This window comes from Corvus hawaiiensis, chromosome 18 (genome assembly GCF_020740725.1).
Source record: "Corvus hawaiiensis isolate bCorHaw1 chromosome 18, bCorHaw1.pri.cur, whole genome shotgun sequence".
Taxonomy (NCBI): Eukaryota; Metazoa; Chordata; class Aves; order Passeriformes; family Corvidae; genus Corvus; species Corvus hawaiiensis.
Genome location: NC_063230.1, coordinates 6387664 through 6415627, shown reverse-complemented (window position 1 = coordinate 6415627; position 27964 = coordinate 6387664). Strand labels below are relative to the sequence as shown.

Below are 27964 nucleotides of genomic sequence, written 5' to 3'. Positions count from 1 at the left end.
CACAGTTAATGTTATTTTTATTTCCTATGGTTTTTAGTTCAAAAATACAGCTTTGCATCTGGCATATCATGAGAAAGAAGATCACATTTAAATCTCCTTGAGCAGAGCCTCATCACATATCTAAATAAACCACTTCTTCCAAAACAGCTTCTGATCATCAGTTGAAGACATCAAACAAGAAAATGTCTGTCTCTTTGCACAGTTATTTTTCTCCAGTGTTTAATAATTCTTGTTAAATTCTTCTGCCTTGTGATCTGTCCCCTACTCCATAGGTCACCTCCCACAGCTGTCAGTAGGGAATATCCTTCAGGGGCCTTTATTTTGTAACATCCATTTCATAAGCACTGTGGCCAAATCAACAAGGGAACTGAAAAACAATGCTTGTGTCTTATGAAAAGAGGTCTATGCTCAGCTCACAATAGTAGCACATCAACTGAGCATGCTGTCAGCTGCTGAAGACCCCTACAAGGAGTCAGAAAAGGTATTTGTACTTTGGTTTTCACCAGAGGCAGGACTACATGTCCCAGTCCAGCTGCCTCTCAATAAGCCAGGGCACAGCTCTAATCAAAAGCTCTGTCTGAAGGGACTGTTAAATAAGAAAGCAGGATAAGTCTGACACTCTGACAATGCTGTACACGTTTTCTTTTCCTCTGATGGGAACATTCAGCAACATTTGATGCCATTTGGTAGAGTGTAAATGCTCTTCTCATACACACAGAAATAGAGGTTTTGTTCAACCAAGCACTTTGTTCTCTCTGGCCTTCGGGTCACCCAATTTCAACAAACTGCCTGCATCAGTGTCTGATACAAAGACGGAAGGAAAGGAAATAGTTCAGCCACAGCATGACCTACAGCTCACAATGGACTGAAAAAAAGGTATTTGAATTATTTTTAGGATTTTGGGTTTCCTCAGTTTTCCCAGAGAAGCTCTGTTGCTTATCAGGAGGAGGAAAAGGCGGACTGCTGATCCAACATACAGAACATACAGCTATTCTTCTGGTATCCAAAAATCCTAGCTAGCAAGGGAAAGCAGCTAGTTCCCTTGGTTGTATCAGCCCTTGTGTCCTCAAAGGACTCAGCTCCCATATATCTCCACTGGTCTGGAAAGTGTCCCAGTGACTCTGTGTGGTAGCAGAAGCTCTGTCAGCACTGGGTCCCTGCCCTGAGAAACCTCTATGATGACGCTCATTTCCTGAAGTTCTTATACAGTGTTTTGAACTTACATAAATTGTGGGGTTTTTATAAAGAACATTAGTGAACTGCTGGAACTGAGAATAATAGTGTCACAGCAGGGCACTAATTTCCTACAAAGAAAATCCATTTCAACAGCTAAGTTCCATAAACATTGCTTTCACCATGAAATCAGCAAACCTGCATGTTTCTTGAGAAAGCTGCTTGTTTGTAGATCTTATTATTTGTGTTCTGTATTCTATGTGAGTTCTGCAAGAGTAAGGACAAGCAAACAGAGGTATTTTGTATCTCACAGTGATGATCCTTAGAGGAAAGTGAGAAGGGTTTGCAAAAATAGCCAGGCTAGAGCTTGGGAAAGTCACCAACCAGCCAGGGAGCTGCTCCAAATCTCTTCTGCAATTTACAGTGTAGCGTTTGTAGGGAGAATTCATCCTGTAGATCCAAGCCTCACAGATGGAAATGGGGCCCTTTTTCTCCCCTTGAAGCTGGTCCAGATAATTCTGGTGTAAAAACAGACTAAAACATTGGAACCTCTCAGTTCGTGACAGATCAAAGAGCATGTGTTGATGGTCTTTCCTAATGGCGGGATTACCACTTACTCCTGCAGTCAGATAATTGCAGGCAGAGACTGCCATCACGTTCTCCAAATAACTCCTCTTCCATGTGCATGGCATCATATTTCACCCTGATTATGACGGGTTTCAGTGAAAGAGTATTTGAAGGAAGCGGGTGGTGGGTGCCCACAGTACTGTGGAAACCTGCCGGGTTTATGTGAAGGCTTCCAGAACCAGGAGTCTGAGTAACTGCAGAGCAGTGGTTATACCCTGGTGACAGACCCTAACCCCAGAGATTTCTCATCTACACCAACTGCAGCTCTGAAACTCTGACAACAAGGATGAAACAGTGGGAATGCTGGGGTTTTTAAGGTGCAGCAAAAAGCCAGTTAGAAACACAACCAGTGTGAGCATCTCTCAGCGCCAAAGCATGGGTAATATAGGTGCTGTGTAGAAGAAAAAAAAATCTATCCCTTCACTCCTCATCAAGGCAGCTGTTACTAGAAAAGATAGAGGACAACTTCCTGAAACTCCCAGCTAGCCGGCTGCACATAGATCTAGCTACAGCAAAAAAATCCAATTTATGCCCCCTCTGGAACAGGGAGGCTTGTGAACAGCTTGTGCCACAATCCCCAGCATCTCAATGCCTACTCATAGGACTTCACTCAGCTCTGGTTACTGTCACAAGCTCAGAGCAGACAGCATGAAGAAACTAGATCTTTCCTTTTTGAATTAATTACTGTTCTCGATATATGCTGCCTAAACTATCTATCAGTGTCTGTTGGCTTGCACAGTTATGTTGGTTCCCCAGTTAACAAGTTATTGTTTGGAAAGCTGTTGGAAGTATTCATCTAACCCCTGCCACACGTCACAGGCAGCAAAGTGCTGGCATGTTGGATTCAGAGCCTAATACAGCAAATTTTGTACTTATCCTGCCACTTAGTGGCTGCAGCTGATGCAGCACCACATCCCTAGCTACACATTCACTAGAAAATACCTCTGTGATGTGGAATAGGTTCATATTTCTGTTCGGGTGCAGTAAAACCTGAGTAGGGACAAAGAGGCATTTAAAAACATTTAGCTTATTTCAAATACTCTGAAATCTGTCAGGGACCTCACAAATTTCACTCTGCAGGATGAAAGGATGTTAAAACACCATGATTATTCCTGAAGGCCAGATATTTTGTGAAGCAGCCCCTTAATGTTACTGCTGGCAGTGCAATATACCTCCATCTCCACCTTTAGGATTCATAAGGATTCACCATTTCCCACTGCCAGGGAGTGCCTTTCTGTTTTATAGAAAGAAGCAAAGCCATCGCTGCTGTCTTCTGTACTTCACAAGATCTAGTGCTCTAAGTGTGGCTGTTTGCTCTGTGCCAGGCTAAGGAGAGGGAACAGGACCACAGCCTTCTGTACCTCTGTACACAGCCTTTCCAGCAACAGCTGGATTCCTTGTCTGTCACCAGAACACAGACAGGCGTACAGGGAAAGGCCTTGAGTAATCAGGGATTTGAAAGGCTTGGGCTTCATTCATTCCAGTCGTTGACAGGACCAAGGGAAATAGTCTGGTTTGTCTTTCAGATCGTAGATTGTGTTCCAGGACAAATACAGTCAGGGGAAAAAAATTGTAGTTAATTTTGCTTTTATCACACTTAATCAGAGAAGTGATACTGCTAACTGTGCCAGATGCTCTGAGAAGGAATGTTGTAAACCACACTGGCCTTCAAGAGGGTTTAGACAGATCTGGCTCTTGGAGAATCATTTCCCTGGACTGTCATCGGTTTTCAACAAAATGAATTGAACTGTCTTGCTAATGAACGTTCAGCTCCATTCTGAGAATGTAAATCAGCTGGCAAAACACCTGCCAAATCAAGTGTCTTATCCTAACGTAATGGGTGACTAAATACACATTCCTATGCTGGAGATTTAAATAATCCTTTAGAGCACTGTGAGAGTACCAGAGCCTTTGGCAGACAGAGGAAAACCTACGAAAGAGGATGAACAAGCTGCAGAGACTGGTAAAACATCTATTTTACTATTATTATTTAGAGACTTTTTTTAATTTGAATTTTTATAAGGCTGGGTAAATACTGTCAGGTTTGCGTAGAATTATTTTTCCAATTCATCACAGTCCTTGGGATAAAGTTGACAGACTAATGGCTCTCCTGGCAGCTGCACACCACCATGATGGCTGGGAAAACAGCGCGGAAGCCGGGTGTTAAGGAGGGCTTGGGAAGGTCACTCTGTAAATACAGCTCAGCTCTGAGCACAGTAGTGTTTACTGGCTTCTGAAGGGAGAAACAAACCATTTTACTTTAGCTCACGGCCACAAAAGAGCTCTGTGATACAGGACTTGATGGGGGAGGTACTCTATAACGAAAGCGGGGAAATGAGCAGGAGTGGTGCATTCCTAGACATTGTAATTAAAAAAGGAATGTGCTATTGTAGGGAGAACCTGGAGAACTAGAATAATTAGGAAGAGCACAGATATCAGGTGCCCAATCCTTAGCTCAGTTCTCAGTAACAAGACAGGGAAGTGGTGTAGCCATGGAAAGTGCAAGTGAAATGTACCCACTGCTAGCTGGGACAGGAGAGAGCTCAGCCTCCTCTTGCTGCAGGGTTGGAATAGTTTGGCTTTAATTTTTGTCCTGGGAGAACATTTTGTCTCAGGCTGGTATGGAAGTTATTTAGAAGAAAACACTTTGAGGAAAGGAAAAAATCCAAGATTATTTGAATTTGTGGTTTTAGAGCTATTGTGAGACTAGACCAAAATTTCCTTTTCTTTAGTGGACAGCTCTGTAAGAAGAAAATGAACAGGTAAAGCAGAAAGAGGTCCCCAGCTTTGGGTTATTTAAGTTCTCAGGGTCACTGGGGTCATATTCATGTAGCAAAACACAATCTGGCCTGAGGTGCCCTGCACTGACTGGCAAACAGCCAAGCCTGAGCATGGGTTCTTCATGTTACACTAGAGCTTTCCCAGTGGGAGGGGTTTTTAAGCAGGGGGCTGGCAAAGGCCATCCTGGCCCTGGGACACCCAGAACATTGTGCAGGAGGTGTCAGGCTAAAGATATGCTGGGACCCCCAGCATGCTCAGAGTGGTCTTGAGACATGGAACAGAGCTCCCAGTCCCAGGACTCCCTCAGGGTGCATCTTATCTGTCACAGGATTTCACCTACATATGGGGAAACCAAAGGCACAGGCACAAAACAGAGGAAAAAAGATGTATGTTTTTGCTTGTCAGCCTGCCAGTTAGCTGTCAGCTGCCATGTTGGGCCAGCCAGGACAGCTTGTTCTACACCTTTCAAAAAGTCAAGAGACCTTACTTTTATACCAACACCCGATCCCATGATGCTGCGTGAGGCAGCCCATTCCCCTGCATGTGCTTCCCAAGGCACAGCAGCGGTGTCAGTTGGCAATATAAGCAAGTGGCAATACTCATGAAGAAATGTCCTCAAGGAGACCTGAACGTGGCATAGGAACTCACTGTCTGCCACATATTTCACCTGTATCATAATACTGAATACGCAATTATAGACTGCTAAACATTGTCTGCTCCATATAACGTGCAGCATCACAGGAAAGGCACTCTAAACTAAAATATGTGTTACTATCATGAAAGGATAGAAATACTAGCACACCAATAACTCCTGAATGCACTGGATACACATGGCCATGGGAAAATCCCCCAGCTCAAAGTCTGAATGTCTTTTGAGTAGTTTTATTCTGTGCAAGGAAGCCATCCATTGTCTTCCCCTTTTCTTCAGCTTCAGAACAAGATCCTGATCCTGACAATATGTGCTGCTGGGATTGGAGGCACTTTCCAATACGGTTACAACATCTCCATCATCAATGCTCCAGCCTCAGTAAGTACTGCTAGTCCAAGTGCCTGCCCCCCAAGACAGACCCTTCCTTGGTGGCTCTGTTGGGCTGTGGACAGTGGTATGCAACTGAAAATCTGCAGGCTGCTGCTGTTGAGGGACAGGAAGCAAGGACATGTTGTTGCCTCTGTAAAATTCACATCTGGAGTACAGGACTTTGTTGTCAAAGCCATCCTAAAAAACATCCATTTAGTGTCACAAGAATTTATTCAAAAGCTTTGTTTCAACTGCTTTACCAAAATCTAAAATTTTACCAACCTGCATCCTTTAAAGTTGATTTTTGCCCTTAGATTCAAAGTGAGACCCGTGAAATTAATTTTTAGATTATCAAAAATAACTACATACGGATATAAACCAGCTGCAACAGCAACAGTTTTATACCCTAAACTCTGCTAAAAACACATCTAAGAACTGGAGGAGATTGGAGGCACAAACCCAGCATAAATAGATATATTAAAAAGGAGCCTTTCTCAGTGTCCTTCACCTCTCTGGTGATTCTGCAGCACTGTCCTTCTCTCTCAGTACATCCAGACGTTCATGAACACAACCTGGCTGGAGCGCATGGGTGTTCCCCTGGAGAGCAGTGTGATCCTGTTGCTGTGGTCCTTCACTGTTTCTGCCTACCCTCTGGGAGGCCTCACTGGGGCTGTGGTTGCTGGTCCCATGGCCATCATGTTGGGAAGGTAAGAAGTGCTGGAGTTTAAATTAAGCCTTGCAGCTTCCCTTAATCTAAGAGGAATTAGGAGCCCTACAGCAAAATGCCCAGCGTAGTTACAAAGAATGAAAACAAGTTTTCTATCACAGATCAGTCTGCTATAAACATTCTGGGTTGGCAGGGAGAAACTACCTGACAAGACAGTATTTCATATCTCAAAACTCAACAGGGAACAGGTTTTTTTCCCCACATTACCTTCTCATCACATTCCAGCCCAGCTGAGGTGCTACAAGGATATCAGTTGAACTCCTTATCACAATAACCACCTACATAATCCCTATAATTTTTGTGTCCAGTTTTCTGCCATGCTTTTAAATGGGAAATCATGATGGATCAGACTAAGGATTTTTCTTCAAAATAAACTGTGGTAATTGGTGGGAATGAAAAACAGAAAAACAGAGGGTGCTTACAAAGAGCAGTGCTAGTATCCCAGCTCCTCATGTCTCACAGGCTGTGCATCCACCTTTTGGTCTGAAATATTTCTGGAAGTATTCAATAAATCTCCATAGTGGTTTGGGTTTTTTTCCTCTGTGTGTGAGTACAAGTATCTGTCTTATCTCACCTATCTTTCATACACAGCTCCACCCCCAGTTCTCTTCAGAAAAAGAAACCCAGACCAATGTTACCGACATAAACTAATAGGAAATTAGATTTTGCTTCCCTCTCTCTCGACCCCAAGATTTTCCTCTATGTGCTATCACTTTAGTTTGCTCCTCTTATATGATGAAGCAGGCCCTATTATGGTTTGAGGTCCCATGACTTACTAGTTTCAAGGTTATGAAGACCTGAAAGGATATGGCTTCCTTACCCCATTAAAATTTTAGAGATTTCATCCTGTACTGCCTTGGAATAAAATCATATTCCATCATAAAGAAGAGAAACAAAGACTGACTGGTAAGGCAGTGAGCGGGGACTAGAGAGAATTACTGGCAATAATAATAGTATGGGTCAATAGAGCTCTCTTTTTTTCCCTGGTTTTCGGCAGAAATTTCTCCTGGGACGCATGAAAACTTTCTGACAAAGTTTCACAACAATTACACTATTACATGAAAATTGCCTGTTTCAACAAATTAACATTTTCAGACCAAAATACATATGGCTTGCTGAAGGAATATTCCTCTCCATTCAAATGGAAACTGTGTGTGAGCACAAGAGCCCTGAATCTGGGGGAGAACCTGGTGGTGCCTTCAGAGAGCCTAAAGCCAGCACTGCAGGTATACCCCATGCCACACAGACACCTCAAACAGGGCTTGGATTAACCAGGATGGTCTGTGGTGGGGCTGAGCAGCCCAGCTGGAGCTTCCAGGCTTGGCAGGTGGCACCTGATAGCTGAACTTGACACACATGTGCTCACCACTGTCTTTTCTCTTGGAAGGAAGATGTCCCTGCTGCTGAACAACGTCTTTGTGATCATAGCTGCAACCTTGTCAGGATTCAGCCGAATGGCCAAATCCTTTGAAATGATTATGCTCAGCAGATTTTTTACTGGCGTGAATGCAGGTACGGCAACATGAGAAGTATAGAAGGACAAAGGTGGTAACAATTAGAAGAAATATAAATAGGAATGATCCAAGATATTAAAGCAATTAATCCTTTAGGATGACCAGACACACGTAAGTGAATTAAGAAATTTTATATACAGATTTTATACTTCGCTTCTAAGGGCTTTCTTTTAAAGCATACACAGGTGGGGGGGGGGGGGGGGGGGGGGTGTTGTTTTTGCTCACTACACATGAGCATCTCTGTGCATGGGGAAAGTTTGAGCTGAAAATGGATCCCTCTCTGCTTGTAAGAATGTCAGTCACTCACCAGCATGAGCACCACCACAAAAACTTTTGTAGAAGTTCATCCCAGGAAACAATGATCAATGTAAGGGACTTAAAATATGATATTACCCTCAAAAGAGGGAAGTAGAGGGAAACATTGTACATAACCTTGGATTTGGTGCTGGAAAGACCATAGAACTGAGGCCCTGACAGGTTTCAGTTTCATTAGCCACTGCTACTGATGAATATTTGAATGTGTGTTTAGTGGCTTATACAAGGGATAGGGGTGAAATTGAAGGTTTGGTAAATGGCAAGCACTGGTAGATTAGTTATCACATGGTCTGCAACAGAGGAGTGCAGCTGGCAACCTCGAGAGGTGGCTGACTGCGTTTATTCTTGTCTCCTCTGCCCACAAGCTGAGGTCAGCATTTGTCTGCCTTGCCAGGTGTAAGCATGAACATTCAGCCCATGTATCTGGCTGAGAGTGCCCCAAAGAAGCTCAGAGGAGCTGTGGCCTTGACCTCTGCATCATTTACAGCCCTGGGGTTGGTGCTGGGGCAAGTTGTTGGACTCAGGTAATGTAAAGCAAGAAGCCCACTTATTAAATCCTTCCTTCCTTTCCTTCCTTTCCTTCCTTTCCTTCCTTCCTTCCTCTTTTATGAGGTTGTGAAAATACTGTGTAAATTGTGTTTATGTTTTTCTAGGGAGCTCCTAGGAGGGGAAGAGAGTTGGCCATTCCTTTTAGCAAGCAACGTGGTTCCCGCCCTGATCCAGCTCACAGCTCTGCCTTGGTTCCCTGAAAGTCCCAGATACCTCTTGATTGACCGTGGAGACAAAGAATCTTGCATCTCTGGTGAGTTTAGGGTGACTGTTAGGTCCTCATGGAACATGTGAGACTTGGGCCCCAAAATTTTTGGAACGGTGCCACAAATTTTACATGTAGGAAGTTTCATATCAAGTTGTAAATATGATCACTTCCTCTTTCCAAACTAAAGAACATTTTATAATATTAAATATATTTGATCTATTAAGGTAATTGAAAGGCATCTTCCTTCAATAGACTTATTTGCTACAATAATAGGGTCAAAAGGTAAGACTTGTGTTCACAATGGCAAATATGTTTTGTAACTATGAAGTGAAATAAATGCTGGTTGAAGAGCTCAGGATCAAATCTGAAGCCAACTCATATTAAAGGATTTACTTAGATTTGTGGCATACAAATCCTCATATGCATAGTGGCTGGAATTATTTTCTGGGAAATATGTGCTGTGTACCAAGAACATCTTAATTGCCTGCATTTCCCAGGGAAGTCACTTGAGATCTGAGTCAGAAACATGGCTGCTGAAATGGCACTGATGGGAGATACTCAGTTGTCAAACAGTGGTGAGGGATTTGCACTCCCTTTCCCCCAAATCTTTCAAGTGGATTCACCACAGCTGATCAACTCTGTGAAGGTCACAGCATGATCACAGGCTCTGTCCTGCAGCTTTCTGCAGCCATCACCTGCTGCTCGATCCTTTACCCTGCAGAGCACCAAACTGAAGAGAAAGCCCAGGAGTAAGAGGTCCCCTTGTCCTTGCAGCACTGCAGAAGCTTAGAGGTACCAGTGACCTGAGTGCAGAGCTGGAAGAGATGCTGGCAGAACAGGCTGCTGTTAAAGGCCAGAGAGCGAAGCACCCATGGGAGCTCTTCCAAAATCGAGCTTTGAGGTGGCAGCTGGTGAGCATCGTTGTGCTGAGCAGTGCCATGCAGCTCTGCGGGAATGACTCGGTAAGCAGCCTGGCACCAGAGCCAGCAGCAGCACTGTGTCATGGGACATGGGTGGGAGCACTTGGATTCAACATTCTGTCAGCGGGAGAGGAGCAAATAGTGTCTCTCTGCCTGTGGAGATCTTCAAATGTCAGATATTTGGTTCCCAAAATGCACCTGTGCGTTATGGGAAGGTTCAGAAGGATGCTGTCAAAATAGCCTGTATGACAGGGCATTAGTCACTCTGCATGGTCCTTCAGGAAAAACAATGGGATGTATTTTCAGATGTCTTTCCTTACTGCTTTCTACTTTCTTCTCTCCACAGATGTATTTTTATGCAGCTTATGTGTTCCAAGAGGCTGGAATTCCTCAGGACATAATCCCCTATGTTGTAATCGGCACAGGAAGCTGTGAACTGATCACATCCATCACTTGTGTGAGACTCTCAATGCACTCTGGTGACATGCAGCATCTGTTGGCAGGGAGGAGGCTGTTAAGTACAAATTTGGGGGTTACATTGCTTTTCATGCCAAGGAAGCCCTTTAAGCACAGCAGCCAGGCTCTCTGTCAGCACCCACAGCCAGATAGCTCAATGCAGAAGTATTTGGTCAGACATTGCATTGCCATCACTGTCTAAAATCTCTAAGAAGTGTAACTTTCTTGCTTTGAGTCCATATGGATAGTGGCAGAGTTTAGGTGCAGCTAGGACATTCTCATCTCCCCTGAACACCCGTCTTGCCACCAAAACTTTCTTTTGAGGTTTTTTTCTATGAAGCAGACAAGATCCTGAAAGTTATTGTAGAGCAAACTAGGTACAGAGTATTGAAATCTGAAGAGGAAAGAGGCAGGAATTATAAATACAGCTTAAATATCTTGCTTTATTTCACTGTGTTACTTTGTGCAGAACATGATTATAGACTACGCTGGTCGGAGGCCACTGCTGCTTGGGGGATATACCTTCATGGCAGGATGGGCCATTGTCTTCATGGTCGCTCTGAGCCAGCAGGTAACAAACTTTACTTAATTATTTAAATGGAATGGAGTTGGGCTTTGCCTTTTATATGACTGGGGTGTTCAGTGGTGGCAAATAAGTGTAAGTGCCCTCACTGGTTTTCCATTGGTCTCTGTGGCTGTAGACTCAGATTAGCTGGATGCCTTATCTCAGCATGGCCGGCATTTTCGCCTATATCCTGAGCTTTGGAATCGGACCAGGTCAGTTCCCTCAGTGTTTTCAGTGAAACTTTTGGGTACTGCAGAGGCTTAGAGATGTGTACAGGCATCTTATGGAAACTCTCAGACCCCCTTTAGTTATAGCACACTCAAAGGAACGAGGTAATTTCTGCCAGTGGTGTTTGGCTGTTTCACAGGGGTTTGCATGCCCGTGGTAAGTCAGTGTTGTGCAGGGCCAGGCTGTGCCCATTTCTCTCTGTGTTATTCCCCATCAGTCTTCTTGGCTATTAGGCCAAGGCACTTGGAAGTGATTCTTGGCTTAAGCAGATGACAAGGTTCTGATTTGCTGCCCAGTCCATTAGGGCTGTAAACCAGCATTTCTAATGCTTCACTTTAATCCTAGAAATTGTTGGCTATGCCATCTGATTATTTTCTTGCAAACACCTGGAAGCACGATTTCCACATCTATTTGTTAGCCTATTAATGTGCCTTTTCTTGGCAGAATCTGTTCATTTCTGGGGGTGGGCAATACACAGACTGTTGTGGATGTTTGCATGCTGAGTGTGTAGATGTGAGACTCTGCTCACATGAGTTTGAAGGAAGGCAGGTAAGAATAGAACCAAGCTGCCAGTGTCACATGCCACACAAGTTGGCAATAAGTTCTTGTCCCAGTCCCTACAGTGCCATGGGGTTGAATTAATTATAAGCCTTTCTCACCGTTGGGTCCTGGTAAGAATAATGTGGATTACAAAACTTTTCCTGGCAGTTCATTCTAATGTGAGAAAGTTTGAATAATTACCCAGTCCTTAATATTTAACCAAAAAATTCACCTCATACTTCATATTGGGCATTCTTGTTAAGATGTGTTCTCTTGTTTTTAATGTAATGTCAACAATATTATTAACTTTCTTGCCATTTCTTTTTCCAGCTGGTGTAACAGGAGTTCTGCCCACAGAAGTTTTTGATCAAATGTCCCGACCAGCTGCTTACATGATCTGTGGCTCCCTGCTCTGGTTCAATCTATTTCTGGTTGGAACAGCCTTTCCGTTCATTGTGGTGCGTTCCCAAAGCAAAGCAGCTCTTTAATGTTCTGCACAAGAAAGAGGTTCTGATAGTGACCAGGAAAAGAGAGTATTGCGAGCAGCAAGATAGCACTTCTATGCAAAGTATCTTTATGAGGAAAGTGGCCAGAACTCCTCTAAACCAAATTTTCTCCATGTTCCCTACAGTGATTTCTGATTTGAGGTTGGGATTTGAATCATTTGGGGCATGGATGATCAATATTCCTCCTCTGTCCTCAGTTGAGAACAGCTGGAGCTAAAGATGTGATTTAATTTCCCTTTGCCAGACCCTGGCACCATTCCCTAAGATGATTCCTGAAGCAAAAGGGAGCAGAACTCCACAATATACATTCCTGTTTTATTTCCTACTGAGGGCTCACATTCTATACAATTATGTATAGGGAGAAAGACAGAAAAAGACATTTCAAAAGACTGTTCTTGCTATGTCGAATTTCCCAATCTCTGTTGGGGTGCTGTTGCATCCAGGCATGTGAGGCCCTTACCAGGGTGCACAGAAATATTCCCTGGGTGACCTCAGACCATGCAGGAAGAGGGATTTGTCTATGCCTATTTGTCGTCATACAGAATGTCACCAACACTGTCTTGTTTTTTCCTCCTCCTCAGAAAAGTCTAGCACATTTCTGCTACATCCCATTCCTTGTGGTCTGTGTCTGCACTGCTCTCTACGTTTGGTTTTTCCTTCCTGAGACAAAGGGGAAGTCCTTCCTGGAAATCTCAGAGGAGTTCAGGAAACGGAACTTCAAAGCTAAGACCCATGCAGGTTTTTATAAAGGCCCTGAGGAGATCAAAACCACCACATTGTAGCAGAAGAAAGGAAGACGGCATCTGGGGGAATTCTGCAGTGAATTCAGCAGTGGCTATGTGCCCTTGCAGGGACACAGAGAGAAGTATGGTTAGGGACAATATATTACTTTTAGGTTCTTAAATTCACCTTGAAAACATACACTTGAACTGATAAATCCAAACAAAAGTTTAATAATCTGTTCTCACTTTTTAGTACTAACACATGCATATTTTAGAATCCATATCAGAGAATAACAGAATGATACCTTGTTCTCTTATCATCATACAGCACCATGTAATGCTTTAGAAAATTTCAGAATTTCTCCAAACAGTAACTTCCATCTCAGAAGTCCTTCTTTCTTGCCCCTGAATCTGGGCTTTCTAACCCAGAAGTTAATGCGATTAAATTCTGTTTTCAGACACCAAATGAAATTTTCAGTACCTTGTCTTGGTGCTCCCGTCGTTTCTGTTATTAAGTGATTTCAAATAGACTCCTACTTGTTGAGCAAGAGTGAGCGGTTAATTATTTTCAGCTATAAAATCATATGACAGATGGATTAGAAAGAAAGCTTCTAGTACTTGCTAAGTGGCTTATTATACAACAGACTTTTGGGCATTGTTTTGCAGACTATTTATTCTGGACCGGTTTTCTTCATGGCTTGTTTGTTGTCTTCCAGTCCTATGTTGTAAAGCACAAGTAATTCCCCAGTCCAGTTTGTACTGCTCCCATGGATACTGCTGGTCCATCTCATAGGGTTTTGCACCTATGCTCTGCTAACATTAAGTGTGGTGAGGAGCTCATATGGCAGAAGCTTGTTTTGGATGTGGATCTTTAGATCACACCACAATGTTCTCTGCAGCATGTCCTTGTTGTCTCCATAGAACACATTGGCAAAGACCCAGATGTGATGTTGATTCTTTTTAGTTAATCTGATATAACACAGGGCAACATTCCTCATTTAATATGGCCTTTCACAGGCATTGGCTTGACTGGTTAAGTTTCTTCTCAAATGTCTTCTCTTCTTATGTCTTCTCAAAGACATAATCAAGCCACCTCTTTTCTTTTGACTTTGTTTGTATGAAAGTCACAACACTGCTCATGTTTGCAGCAAAGAAGAATATGTATGTTTTCAAAATAAGAAGGTAAAGTTTCTTTCAGTGTATTTTTTAACTACATTTTTAAGAAAAATACAGCATTTTTGAATAAAAAGATTGTAAACATTTCTGGAATGCATTACTGTCATGCTGGGCATGAGTGGAACAGCAGATCTATTTCTCAGAAGAGGAGTCTGTGCAAGAACTCTCTTTCACTACCCAAAGTTTATAACATATGAAAAATAAAAGTAAACTTTTGTTCCTTTGTGGTTGCTGCTATTTTAGAAGTTATTAATGTATAGACATGGGCAAGAGCAGCTACCTCTGCTCTTGGAAAACACTGAGATTTTGAAGTATGGAGGATTTTGAGACAAGACAATCAAGAGCAGGACTCTGATGCTTTTTCCTGGTCTTAAAATCAAGAGTCGAACACGGTTAGAAGGGGAAAAGGGATTTTACCTTGGTATTTATTTTAAGGATCCTTAGGTGCACACGTCCATATGCATCAAAATGCGCCCCGCAAAATGCCCCCCCTCCCAAAAGATCGGGTATATCATTGTAGGTCTTACTAATTAGCATATCTCTCAAAGATTCCCCAATGAGAGGCTCAAGTGAGACCCCCTCCCCAAGGAACCTTCCCCTGGATGGTTCTATCTTAGTTTATAGAATGTGTTCTGGAGAGGACCTTGGGGTCTGGGGCACACTGATCCCTGGCTACGAAGCTTCTAAAATGTTTAGTCTCTCAGCTTGACAAACAAGTCCAATAATGTAGGCAAAAAGCACTAAGAATACAGAAGTTGCTAAACAGGTATAACAGGGGTATAAAAGAAAAGGCAAAAAATCTTCATGGCATCAACTCCATAGAATTGGGAAGTGAAGAGATGCTTTTCATTACTAGTTTGGAGAGAGTAGTGAGGGGTAGATGAAAAGAGTGAAACACAAAGGGAAAGCAAAAAGTGCCACTACCATCACGATGGTAGCAAAATATTCTGTCTTTCCTTTGGTGAGGACCAGAGAAAGGACAAGAGACAGAAGTGAAGCAGAGAAGAGTGAAGAAGGGAAGCAAATCAGTAAGAACCATGCAGGGTAGGAAGCAGGGATGGACTGGAGAGACTGCCTGAGCAGAGGGAGAGGCCTGGCACACCCTGCTAGAACATACAGGTCAGAGGAGAGAGAAGTCCACCAATGTCCAGAGGTCCTCACCTTGGCCAGTTCTGAGGCTACTCCCATGAGTCAGGACTGTGCCTTTTCCCAGAGCCCTGGAAGGACAGAGGCCATCTGCACATGCCAGTATGAAACAGGTTTGTTTAGAAATTATAGACATTTACTTGAGTTCCTGATTTTTAGAGCCAGTCCTGTGAGTACATGTGGCAGAAGACACAAATTCCAACTTCCAGCATATTTTCTGACTGGCCTGAAATCAGGAGTCTATAAACTGATTAAGCAAACACAAACAATGGTTACATTTCAGATGGTCTAAATTGTTAAATTTTAATTGAAGCATTTAACAAGTTGGTTAATTGATACTGAATTAAAACACCTTCAACTGAAAAATCTATGACACTTGTTCACATTTTCTTATCATGTGAAGTGTTAGGCAAAACCACATCTTGAAAAGTGATCCTCAGAGACTCACAGCTGGTATTACTGTTTGCGAATCAAATAATTGTGCACTGTTAGATTGATTAATAACCATCAACACTAGAGAAAACTAGTATTGCTGCTGTCCTCAAACACTGCTCCTCTGCACAAGCCAGCAGGGGCTGGGATTCTTTCAAAGACATGCATCATCCTAGCCTGGGGAACTGCCAAGGGCAGCTGCTCACTAGGAGAAGGAATTCCCCCTAAGCTGTTTGAATAACTTGTAAAAGCCTTTTAACAGAACCACTTTGGACACTGCTAGGTAAAGATGCCCTTTGAAAATGATGGATAAAACTAAAGATCTTACAGTCCGGATTTAAAACTGACATTAAGCTTTCCTAGCATCTGCCATATATTATAGGGATACATACTTGAACTTTTGGCCAATGACCACTACCCTTAAAGAGTCAATTGATCAGTCAACTGATAATTCAAGAGTTGGATACACAGGCAATGTCAGGCTTGGACAAGTTGGGCTTAAAAAGTCTTTGCTGAATTGAGGCTCAAGATAGCACTCAGGGACTTTTCCTTTACATGTGATAACTGATTATCCAGCCTATGACTTGGGAAGTCCAAGCCAGTCCACTCTAGTTTGCGCCAGTCCTTGGACTTCAGCTTCTATCAGTGCTTTTCTCTTTGTCCTTTACTCATCTTCCACAGCTCTTGCTGTCCACAGCTGCTGCCAGAGCATGCCCAGAGACCTGGCAGAAGCACACAGCTCACCAGCTATCCTCAGCTTCATCAGTAACCAACACAATAATGACAAACCAAACAGCAAGAACTTCATGACAAACCAAAGGGAGTATAAACACTGAGGAAGAACAAAATGATGTTTTGAAATACCATCTCAGGCTCCTCTTTCTCTATATAAAAAGGAACTTTTTCCAAAGTAACCAAAGAAAGCATCAGGAAAGACCTAGACTGCAAGTGGGGATGACTACCTTTGCATGCAAGTTGGTATGGAGAGGTTTGATGCCCATCCAAGAAATGGCATTCCCCTGATTAGAAATCAGCTTGTAAATGCTTGGCAGTCATACTGTGAATATGAAATATTCCAGGCATAGAGGTGCAGCATCATGCTGTCGTTGCTGGCCAGAATATGCCCAGGACAGTTGCTAACAGGGAGCAGTAGGAGTGGGAGGGATTGAGACACATGTATTGCAGTCCTATATTCTTAAGCCTCCTATCAGATAATTCTAAGAAAGGGTGAATAAACTATGAAACCAGGAATGCCCTTCAATCCCCAAATGTTTATCTAGTCTCAGCCAAATCACTGAGCAAAATATTCATTTAGGTGGGATAACAAGTGGGAAAGGAGGACGAGAAAGGACAAATAGATGGAATTCTTCACTAAGTGATTGCACATTGCACCATGCTCCTACAGCTAGTTATCTATGACTGTGCAGATTAAGATGGACAAAGATGAAAAGAGAAGCACTAAAGTGTGTAACTGGGTTCTGGGAGACATCTGTGAGCTTTGTCTCTACTCAGAGTTCTCACTGTCCTGGGCTTTAGTAGCTGTGGTTTCCTATTGCTGGCTCCTTGGTCTCGGAGGAGGCAGGTGTGTGGCATTGTTCAAACTGTTAGAGCTCCCAAGGAAAATACAGGACATTCGGAGGCATGTCTGAATAGCTGTACCAGTTTGTTTGCTGTTTTTATTTCCTGCGAGAAAATGAGCTACAACCTTTTTCTCCTGGCTTTTGTCCTGGGCATTACTGGAGCTTTCCAGTATGGATTGCAGGTCTCCATTATCAATTCTCCTGCTGAGGTAAGCATGGAGAGCTCAAAGAGTGAACTACCAGGATTTCACTGCTCCCAGGCATTCATGCCTCTACACGCAATGGCTAACTTTTTTACTTCTGCTTTCAAAATTAGATTTATCATGGTTTCTTAGTTCTAAGACTAGCTGCTACTGCTCTTGTGTTTCATGGGGTTTGAACTTCTGTCTGATGTGACAGAACTGGGAAAGGGAAGGATGAATGACATCCATAAAATCAGCCATTTTCCCCTTACTGAGTTGAAATGCTCCCGGGGCATTCTCCTCTGTCCGTTGCTCAGGGAGCCCTTGTATCATGTGCTTTACCACACACGCTATTTCCAAGTGGCTGTAAGGTGAAATAGAACAGGGAAGGACTGTAGCTCTAGAGCTGAGGTCAGCACCAATACCTGCAGCTGGAAAGGGAAAATTGGGGAAGGTGTTTGTCATCCTGAAAGGTACCTAGGACACTCAGCTCATACTATTACCACAGACAAGAGGGAATGGCGGGAAAATATCAGGTAGCAAAACAGTCAGGGTTTAGCACAGAAACAGAAAACCCACCTACCATTCTCTTACTGGCACTCACAGTTGATATTTAATAGTGATGTATTTATTAATTGGATGTCATTGCTAAAACATCGGCTCCAGGGATGTTAATGGCAAAATTCCCATTGATTTCACTGGGGCTAAGATTTCAACCAAGTTATCGATAGAAATGTATCCAAAAGAGCAGTAAGTAGCTAAGAGAATTTAAAAAGTGGTGCAATTATGCAAAAACATGTTGACTGAGTCCATTGTTTGTTTTTCTTTCTTTTAAAGTACATCAAAACCTTCATCTGTGAGACCTGGCTGAAGAGATACGGCTCTCCTCTCAGCACAGAGATGATCACTTTGATGTGGTCCTTTATTGTGTCCATTTACAGCATTGGCGGGCTTCTGGGTTCCTCGTCTGCTGGATATTTGTCTGTTAGATTTGGAAGGTAGGAAGAGTGATTACACCAGTCTTTCTATCTACACCCACAACTGCAGAATAAGAAACTGTGTCTTGGGAGAAACACTGCTTGTAATGTGGCATTGTGAGTAGCCCAGGGCTTCCAGTGAAAGACCAGTATAGCGAAGAAACAGAACGGCAAAATCTGCCAATAATCACAAGGAAAATCATACCTCTCCCTTATAAAGCCCAAAGCAAATACTGTCCAGGGAAGTCATACAAGAAGTACATGTACATTTTGAAGAGAATTTCAGAGACAGCTACTCACAAAGCTTGTTCTTTACTGTAGATATTGACTCCACTAAAGGCATCAAAAGCTTCAACTAACTTACCAGTCTGTGACAAAATTTTCCTATTGCCATTTCCCATTGACTTAACTGCATCTATACAGAAGCCAGTACTGAGTCCGTAACCACGGTACAATTCAAGCCACTCCTGTCAGACTGTGAATGACTCAAGGGCAGTATTTATGCTCACATTAATCTGAATTATTTCCAGGAAGAAGGCCATGTTGTTTGCCAATATCCCTGCTCTGCTGGGCGCAGCTCTGATGGGACTCAGCCAGCTGTGTGGATCTTTTGAGATGATCATTGCTGGAAGGTTATTTTCTGGAGTGTGTGGAGGTAAATTGACATTCCTACCTGTGGTATTAAATAGTGGGAAGAGCAGTGACTGAGGGTGACAAGGATTTACCTGAGTAAACAGATCCCAGATTTTTACTACACTCTGCAGAGAACATGATTGCTGAATGCATTTTTAACTAAATAAGAAGCCACAAACATAATTAAATTAGTAATGTCTGATATCTCCATTTCTCTTTCTTCTATCTTTACATCCAGTCCATATAAAAGATACTGCCAATTTCTGAAAAAGCCAAAGCATGCAATATTTCAGGGAAGCATGCTCACTCAATAGAGAACTGGCCTCTGTTTTTCCTCTTGCTTTTCTCTGTGGCTGATGCTGCCCTCCATATTACAGACAATGGAATGGTTCTCAAGCCAATTCAATTAGAATTTTCAATTCTACTTTCCAGATGCCTCAGATGGTTACATTCTGCCAGTGCTTTTGATCTCTGTGCAGTTGGATAAAGATAATACTAACCAGAAAAAAAAATTGAGAGTATAAATATTAATTAATCCACTGAGAAAATAGAATGTACAGTGTTTGCCAGCTTGGTGGTTTCAAGCAGAAAATAAGGCACATAGCATCTGAATAGCCACTGAAATATGTCATCTGAGACTAAAGGAAATAACCACAGTCCTGTTGTATATGTGGCTGTAGGAAACAAAGTAAGAGAAGGCCAGCCTGCTGAAGGACAGATTTCCCAGGGGCCCGTACTTACTTAGTGAAATATTTAGCAAAGGCACAAGGCCAAGGTATGGGGCACATGCTTCATGTCAGCCAGCCACATCCTCAGCATGGATAAAAAGGTATCTGAGAGCCAATCCCTACAGGCTCTGTCCATAGTGGTCCCCTCCAAAACACCAGACCTGTGTGGGTTTGCATTGCCCTAACAGTCCTTTGTCACCGCAGGTTTAGCTCTGAATATCCATATCATGTATGCTGGGGAATGTGCTCCGCGGAAGCTCCGCGGGCTGATTGCCATAACAGCTTCTACCTCCATTGCTGCTGGAAAATTCGTGGGATTTGCTCTGGGTCTCAGGTAAGAGAGTCTGAAACATAATCTATTCTGCTATTAAAATACATGCATATATCAATGCACACCTATGCCCAGTGGCTGCTATTGGGGCAGTTGGTACCAGGATGATAACTCACAGATCTTGTAATAATTGTAATGTCAGAAGCAGAGGGATCAGCTCGTGCAGGTTCTTCCTTCAGCGCTCGTGCTGGGACTGCTGGTCCCTGTGAGCCCTCAGCTGCTGCAGGAGGATACAGGTGGCCTTGCTGTGTCCAGCACTGAGAAGCAGGAGCCAACACCTGCAACTCCTGTGCTGCAGGTAGTGATCCTCTGCACTCCCTGCTGAAGACTCCTGGGTGGGAGCTGCTGGGACACACGCAGGAGGGCTGAGGAATCACCCTGTGTCTGTGTGTGCTCACATGGCCAGCACATATGGCTCCTCAGCCCCTCTCACTCTGCTGGTTTTGTTCCAGAGAAGTTCTTGGAGTGGAGGCTCTCTGGCCAATTCTCCTGGCAGCCAATGCGCTTCCTGCCCTTGTTCAGCTTCTCACCCTCCCCTTCTTCCCAGACTCTCCCCGCTATCTGCTCATTGACAAGAAGGACAAGGAGGGATGCATCAAAGGTGAGGAAATGGGCCATAAATCATTCATTTCAGGAAAAAGGGAAAAATACAGTTAAGCCCCAGATGAGCCTGGAAGAGAGGTACAGGTGGGAAAAAGACTTGTGGTCTTTTGGCTCTGAAACCACATTCAACTTTAATGAAAGTCAGCCACTTCTGTTTGGATATTTGTGGTCTCTTGGCACTAGTATTTCCCTTACCCTCTGCCAGGGTCCTCTGAGGGATGTGATCACACACAGCTTGTATTTCCATCAATGCAGATTCTGCCCTGTACAAAGTAGAGATACAGTACCTTCTCTGTGTGAGAGAGGCCCTGTACTGTCATGCTGTATTGTATGTTCTTCAGTAATCCTAACAGCAGCTTCTGACAGAAACTGAGTAACAGCCACTGTGGGTATTTAACTATCAAAAGATAGAACTCCTTGGATGTAAACTTATTTTTTATATATGGGAGTGTAGTGGTTTGGTCCAAAATACCCACCACTGTTCATCCTCTGTGAGACAAGAACCAGGAGAAACGCAAAGCAGGCACCAAACTTGAAAGAATATAAAGAAGTTTATTAACAGACCTAAAAGAGGAAAGAAAAAAAAATTATACCACCTTCAGAACTCTCCTCCTCCCCCCACCTTCCTCCTTTCTCCCACTGACAATGTAAAAAGACAACCCTTAAGATGTTCAGTCTGTTTACCACTTCCATAATAACCTTGTTCAGTCCATTTAGGAAGAGAAGTCTCTTCTTGCTCATGCTATGAAAACAGTATCACAACAAGACAGCCGCTCACTTCCAAATAACTTTGTTCAGTCCATTTAGGAAGAGGAGTCTCTCTGCCTGCGTGTGAGTCCCTTCCCCCGACTTGCAGCTTTTCCCGCAACTGCTTTCGAGGGTCCACTCTTGAAGTTTTTTGGGGTACAATTTTAAGGTTGAGCCGTTCAGAAACAAAAACAGAGGCCCTTCTCCTTCCCTGGGAGCAAAGGGTCTTCATCATCTTCATCTTTAGGACTATCTCCGGGAGCATCTCTAGGAACTGAGGTTTCTCCTTTCCCGTTTGGAGCAAAAGTCCTCATCAGGTCCATCTCTCCCTGTCCAAACTTCTCATGCAATTACAGCTGCGTCAGCATCTGCCTATCTCAGCGCAGGTGCTTTTGCTTACGAGTTGAACACTCCACCCCCCAGATCTTCATGGAATTACAACGGGATACTCTGCTATATCATAGCTTCTCAACAGAATTTCAGCTTTAAGCATCTCCTCTCTCTCTTCCCTAGGGTTTTCAGCTCTTCACAGCAATAAAAAGGGTTAATCTCACCTCGGCCTTCCAGCTTTGCAGCTGGAATGTTGAATTTTTCTTATCGCAGTGCAGAGGGGGGAGAGCCGAGCCGCTCCGGCTGCCCACGGCAAGGCAGTGGGGGGGTTCCATGACTGGAACAGGTCCATTGGCTCCAGGATGGCCGTGGCCCGGCCCGGCCTGGCCCAAGCAGGGCCTGGCCGGGCCCGCTGGCCCCCACACGGGGCCCGCAGCCACCTGTCCCAGCACCGGAAACGAGAGAGAGCTTGGAGGGGGAGTTTGTCTATTCTTAAGTGTGTATCATAGAGGCAGTCACAACTTTAAGTGGCTTAATGAATTGTCCATATTCAAACTGGCCAGCTGATAGGTTCTATCAGTTCCCAGAGGAAACTGTAAGCACCCCTTAGCAAGGACATCCCTTCCGGGACTATGCTTGCTAACCTATGACAAGGAGTCATTTTACCTTTTCTGTGTTTTGGAGTGTGCACTAGAACTGCACCTTTATCAGGAGGGTATTCAGGAAAGGATTGGTAAGAATTTAGGTGTGACTTACATTGAAAGACTGCCAGCAGCTATTGGCCAAAGGTGAGGCCATGATTAAGATTTATGGGTAAAAACAGATAGCAGTGATCTGGATCTGTGTCATATCTAAGCCCAGATCTCTAGGAAGTTCACACAAGAAAAGAGCATGAAGTTCTAACAAGATACTCTGCAAAGCAGGAAATAATCTTCTGGATTCATGTCTGTGCTGGTGAGCTTGGTCACCTCTCCTCCTCTCCTTCCAGCTGTGAAGCAGCTCTGGGGAGATGGGGACCATATGGCTGAAATAGATGACATGATGTCAGAGCAAAAAGCCATCCGTGGGGAGAAGGCAAAGAGCGTTTGGGATCTGCTCCGTGACAGAGCCGTGCGCTGGCAGCTCATCACTCTCTTCCTCGTCGTCTCGTGCATGCAGCTCATCGGGGCCAATGTGGTGCATGCAGTGCTTTGCTTTTCTCTCTGCATTGCTGACAAGCTTCTCAGCAAAAGTAACCTCTGCAAGGAGTTGTGAATGACTGCAACAGTGCCTGTAAGGAGGGATCTGTTGTTACTCTTTATTAATACAGTCTTTTCCCATGGAAGTTTGGGACCTGGGATAAGTCAAGAACTGTGTTTTAGCAAGCATCTTCTGAAGGCATTTCTATGGATTGCCCTGTTATGATAAGATGATTTTGTATTTTGTTAAGGCCTAGTTAGTTATTTTCTGTCCAAAAAGACAGAAGCTAGTGTAAACGCGGCCACATGTGTACAGCTTTCACAAATTTCTATTCTTTCCAGGTTTACTCTTATGTATACAATATCTTTACAAAGGCTGGAATCCCCCCTGATCAAACCCACTATGTGTCACTGGGGGTTGGGACCACTGAAATCCTCTCCACAGTCCTGTGTGTAAGTGACTTTTCAGCTGAATTTTGTTTGGCTGTAATACATCGTTCATTTTGATCTTCAGAAATACTGTAAACGGAGCTTCAAGAATCAAATTTTTGTGACAAATCAACCATGGAACCAATCACATAAAGTCCTCTCCCCTCACCCTGCAAACGTGGGCATTTCTATTCTGTTTCTGGGAAGAGTGGAGAGTCTTTCTGTCAAAATCACAACCCATTCTGGGCCAGTCTTGGGAGCCCCAGCACCCCCTGGAAGAAGAGCAAATATCATTTTTCAGTCAGACTCAGGGCTGCAGGAATCACAGCAATTAACAGTGTAAGCATTCCCACTCTGCTTTCCCATCTGTCTCTCCTTTGCCTGCAGAATGCCACCTCTGACCTCCTCTGCCCAGTCAATGCCCCCTGCAGCCCGGCACCTCCCCACCTCCTGCTCCTCCCTGCAGCACCTGGTCCTGCTTAGGCTCCCCAGCTGCCTTTACTCACCCTCCCAGAGAAGGCGCCACATCCCAGTCTCCAGTCCTCCACTGATTCCCCTGCCTGGCCAGTGAAGGCAGACACTGGAGCAGCTCAGCAGTGACTGCCTTCGGTCTGTCCTTCGGAGCTGGCAGTGTGTCCTCCTGCTTGCAGGGTTTCCTCATTGAGCGTGCAGGGAGGAAGACACTGCTGTGGAAAAACTACACTGTGATGGCCTTGGCTCTAGGGCTCCTCACAGTCACTCTCTCACTACAGGTAAGACCCCACTGATGCATTAGAACTGTGTTAATGTTTTATTGTATGGCAGATATCACAACTATTTCCCTCCCCACAAATCACTTTTTAGTGAGAAGAAGTATTTTTGGGGCTAACCATCATATTAATAGAGGTCTGTTCCCAGCCATGTACACAGGGATTAAAGACAGACCACCAAGATCCCTGCCAAGGCTATCTCATGAAATTTCTGAAGGTAGAGGAAATAGATCTATGTTAAGCATTGACATAGTTAGTAGTGGTGAGCATTTCTAATGGAGCTAGATAAACAAAATTTTAATTTCTGATTTTATTTGCTTTTCATTTCCTACCACAGGACTCCTTTTTCTGGATACCATACTGCTCTGTTGCACTTGTCTTTATTTTCATCATGAGCTTTGGCATTGGGCCAGGTTGGTATTTTCTACTGGAATGATTTCATTTACCCACTCATTCCTTCCTCATTGCAGCCTTTAGGAGAGATCCCAGGCATAGCAGTTTCATAGTAAGCATGAATTCCTACTTCTGATTCAGTGCAGGCGTAGATATTTCCCTCCATACTATGGTAGGAGGTAAAATTCATTTCCTATTGCATTCCTACATGCCTTTTTTCTGAAGAGCCAAGCACCACCTCAGACACTTCCAGGCCACTTAAAGCCATGAACTTATGCAGCAAAATGAAGTATGAGGTACAGAAGCATCTTGCAAATTTCTAAGCTTCCTTTTTTCTTCAAATTTTTTTCAGCTGGAGTACTATGTCCCTTGCTCACGGAAATATTTATTCAGTCATACAGACCAGCTGCTTATGTTTTTAATGGTGTTACAAACTGGATCCAACTCTTCATCCTTGGACTTTCGTTCCCTTTCATCGTGGTAAGCAAAGTAGGGTGTTTGTTTCAGTTCAGAGGAAGTTAGACCCCTACTGAACTCAGAGAATGCTTCTCTTATCAACACTTCATGCAATGGACAGAGCCCAAATTAATTGCAGTTCTGATGGCCTCTTCCTTTTTAACCAGGTATTTACTGAAGTGTAGCAAACCCACCAAATGCTTCTAACTCTACACAAGTTAGAGTGACATTGGGAAAGCAGATACAGTGACAGAGGCACTGACACTGTCAGATGTCATTTGAAGCAGGATTTATGTCAACTAAGTCCCTGACCAAGTTCTTTTAGTAAATACAAACCCAGAAACTCTATATCATAAGAGAAAGAAATCGAGATAAATTTTTATGAACACATTTTGTCTCTTTGTTTTCCTGTAGGAAGGCCTTGGTAATTTCTGTTTCATCATTTTTCTGACATACTGTCTGTCCATGGCTATTTTTGTATTCCTGGTGCTGCCAGAGACCAAAGGAAAGACCATGTTGCAGGTCATGGAGGACTTCAACCGCCTCAACTACCGTGGAAAGAAGGGACAGGCAGTCCTACAGCAGAGTAACTGCTCAGTGATGACTGTTACTAAGCTTTAAGAGCAAACTCTCCACTTCATATTTTGCTCTTTTATTACTGTAGTGCCCAGAAGCCTCACTAAGCAAGAGAGAATCCATAGATCCACCAAAAAACCACTTGCAGTGCAGAGCACAGGATGAACTTGGTGGTTCTCTCCAGCTCCTGAAGTATGAGCTGAATTAATTCCTCTGCAGAAAAAAAATTAAACACGGTTTATAGAGAAAATAAGATTTTTGTCAGTCCCTCCTAGCTTGCAGTTGTAAACAGAAAACATAGGACCTGCTATTTTCTTGGCAAAACCAGGACTCCACAGTTGGAAGAAGTGATTCTGGAAGGTCCAGAGGTACAGCAGACCTGCAAAGAAGACAGAGCTTTGACACTGAAATTATCTGCTCCTATTAAGAAGTCAGTTCTGATGACCTTTCGCAGAGAGGAAGCTTCAGTCCACAGGAGAAGACGTGTTTAGCTCTTTAATCCAGTGGAAGAAGAGTGCCTTGCCTACCAGTGGGCAGGATTGATATTCAGTGTTCCCCCCACGTTTACAATTTTAGAGATTATTCTGTTGGGAAAAACAGGACTGTGTCAGCGCTGAAAGAAAGCAATGAGCAGAGAAAGCAGAGCAGCAGGAAATCATGAGCAAATCCACAGTGGCAGGATCTCCTTCTTCGTTAGCAATGACTATGTAGTGTGTCTTCAGCCTGGAGAACACTGGGTTTCAATGGGATTGAGCTCCTGAGAGTAACCGGTACCGATGAGATAGAAAGGAGGGACACCTCTCCTGGAGAATTTAATCTGTATGTATGAGTGTTTTCTTCTCTCTCCGGGCCTCTGAATACTTCACATTTTCATTATAAAACCTGGTAAAAAGCGCTTCACATTTGTATTCATTGCTACATGACATGACACTTTTTTTGGTCTTCTTCATGCTTTACAGTTTTCTGATAAGGAAATAAAAAGCAGTGGCTAGGAAAACACATCCTTCTGATTGTGCCTGGATTGGTTTTCATTGAATGAAGAGTCAAGGATAGAGGAGAGACCATCTTCGGGGTGGTGTTGTTGGGGTCAAGGAATACTGTCTCTGTCTTGTTCTGGAGATGAGATCTTCACTACCAGCTGATGCAGATGCTGCACAATAAATTTTGCAAAAGGATCTGAATATTGAGTGGCAGTTTCTTTCACAGCCCTAAGGGTTCTGCTATTTTATCTTCACACTATCCTCCAGCAGTATTTGTGGCAGTGCCAAAAGCTAATGCCAGGAGCAGGGTACTTCCCCAACACAGCCATCCCTCCCATGACAATCATCACACTACCAAAAAAACTAGATAAAGTTTATTGTTTCAAGGCTTTAGATCATGGATTGTACTGTACCATATTAAGAACCAACATACATTTCTTCTTGTTCTTGTCAAAAATGCATGGAGAGAAAAAAAGAAGCATTTGAAGTGTTTTGAAAAGAAAATATTAGGTTAGGCCTTGATTATTTTAAAGGTCTTTATTTGGTTTTGTCTTTCTCAGGCTTACTGTTTCCCAATGAGGAAGTTTTTACTGTCTTACAAGACGTTAAGAACTCATTTCTTTATACATGTCTTCCTACAGCATGATTGTGTTCAACCTGTGTTACTTCTTCCCTCTTACTAAAGGCAGTCCACAAGAGGGAAAGTAGTAAATCATTAACACTGACATAAACTATTATGGATTGGGAATAAAGGTTGAAGAAATACTTGTGAATCTGCAGTGTAGGATCCAGGATCACACAAGTGCAACGAAGGGCATCTTTGAAGACAAAATCACTTAAAGCCCAGAGTATTGGTTGAGTTCCATACTGGGTCTGGAAAAAGCACATTTCTTGCAGTGTTCAAATCCCAGGTGGAAGGATGAATCTTGTCCTCTTCTTTAGGAAAATAAATAAAAACTATACTAGGTATTTAAGGCATGTTTTTTCCATTGTACAGCACTGAACAATAGTGTGAGGCCAGATGAAAATGAGACAGCAGTAGGAGTATTCTAGGAGGGACACAGACAAGAGGAGCAAGAAGAACAGGGCTCTGCAGGGACTGTTTGATCAACCAGATGTTAAAAACTGGCCACAGACAGTGTTTAGAAACCTCTCCAGAAAGGTCCAGAGCTGCCATATGTGTCCTTCCTTCCCTCCTCACCTCAAAGAAAAATCTTCCTTTCCCCTCTAGTTCCTCCAGGCTCATCAGCTCTTTGCCCACTGAGATGTGGCATCTTGCTCTGGCACACAGAGGGTCAATTCCACTCTTACAGATAGGAAAGAGCGAGGCTTTTGACCAGTTCTGGAAAAACTCTGACCCTTATAAAGAACTGGGTGTTAGCAAGGACACAAAATGCCAATATTCCAATACTTTGTTTCCTGCATCTGGGAAATTGTTCAAGCAATTGTAAATCTTCCAGCAGGCAGAAAGAGGCATTATGGCTCAGCT

At 43.4% G+C, this 27964-nt stretch overlaps 2 protein-coding genes across 5 annotated transcripts; both read left to right on the top strand.

Annotated features, from left to right (window-relative positions):
- The first annotated feature begins 778 nt into the window (after window positions 1-778).
- Window positions 779-14249, top strand: LOC125335129 (solute carrier family 2, facilitated glucose transporter member 11-like). Of its 4 annotated transcripts, none has more exons than XM_048322457.1 (12): window positions 781-876; window positions 5510-5608; window positions 6146-6306; window positions 7714-7838; window positions 8550-8679; window positions 8809-8957; window positions 9687-9874; window positions 10179-10289; window positions 10758-10859; window positions 10990-11065; window positions 11952-12079; window positions 12709-14249. In XM_048322457.1, exons 1-12 carry the CDS (start codon window positions 844-846, stop codon window positions 12907-12909), a joined length of 1503 nt encoding a protein of 500 aa, XP_048178414.1. In that variant the 5' UTR covers window positions 781-843; the 3' UTR covers window positions 12910-14249. The 4 variants fall into 4 exon arrangements, with proteins under 4 accessions (XP_048178417.1, XP_048178414.1, XP_048178416.1 ...); XM_048322459.1 differs by lacking the exon at window positions 781-876 and adding an exon at window positions 3527-3763 and having other exon boundaries at window positions 7718-7838; XM_048322458.1 differs by lacking the exon at window positions 781-876 and adding an exon at window positions 3527-3763.
- Window positions 14250-17157: 2908 nt separating this feature from the next.
- Window positions 17158-25540, top strand: LOC125335134 (solute carrier family 2, facilitated glucose transporter member 11-like). Its single transcript, XM_048322467.1, has 11 exons — window positions 17158-17392; window positions 18203-18363; window positions 18873-18997; window positions 19908-20037; window positions 20487-20635; window positions 22703-22890; window positions 23235-23345; window positions 23972-24073; window positions 24408-24483; window positions 24816-24943; window positions 25334-25540. The coding sequence occupies exons 1-11, from the start codon at window positions 17297-17299 to the stop codon at window positions 25538-25540; spliced, it is 1473 nt and encodes a 490-aa protein (XP_048178424.1). The 5' UTR covers window positions 17158-17296.
- Window positions 25541-27964: the final 2424 nt, after the last annotated feature.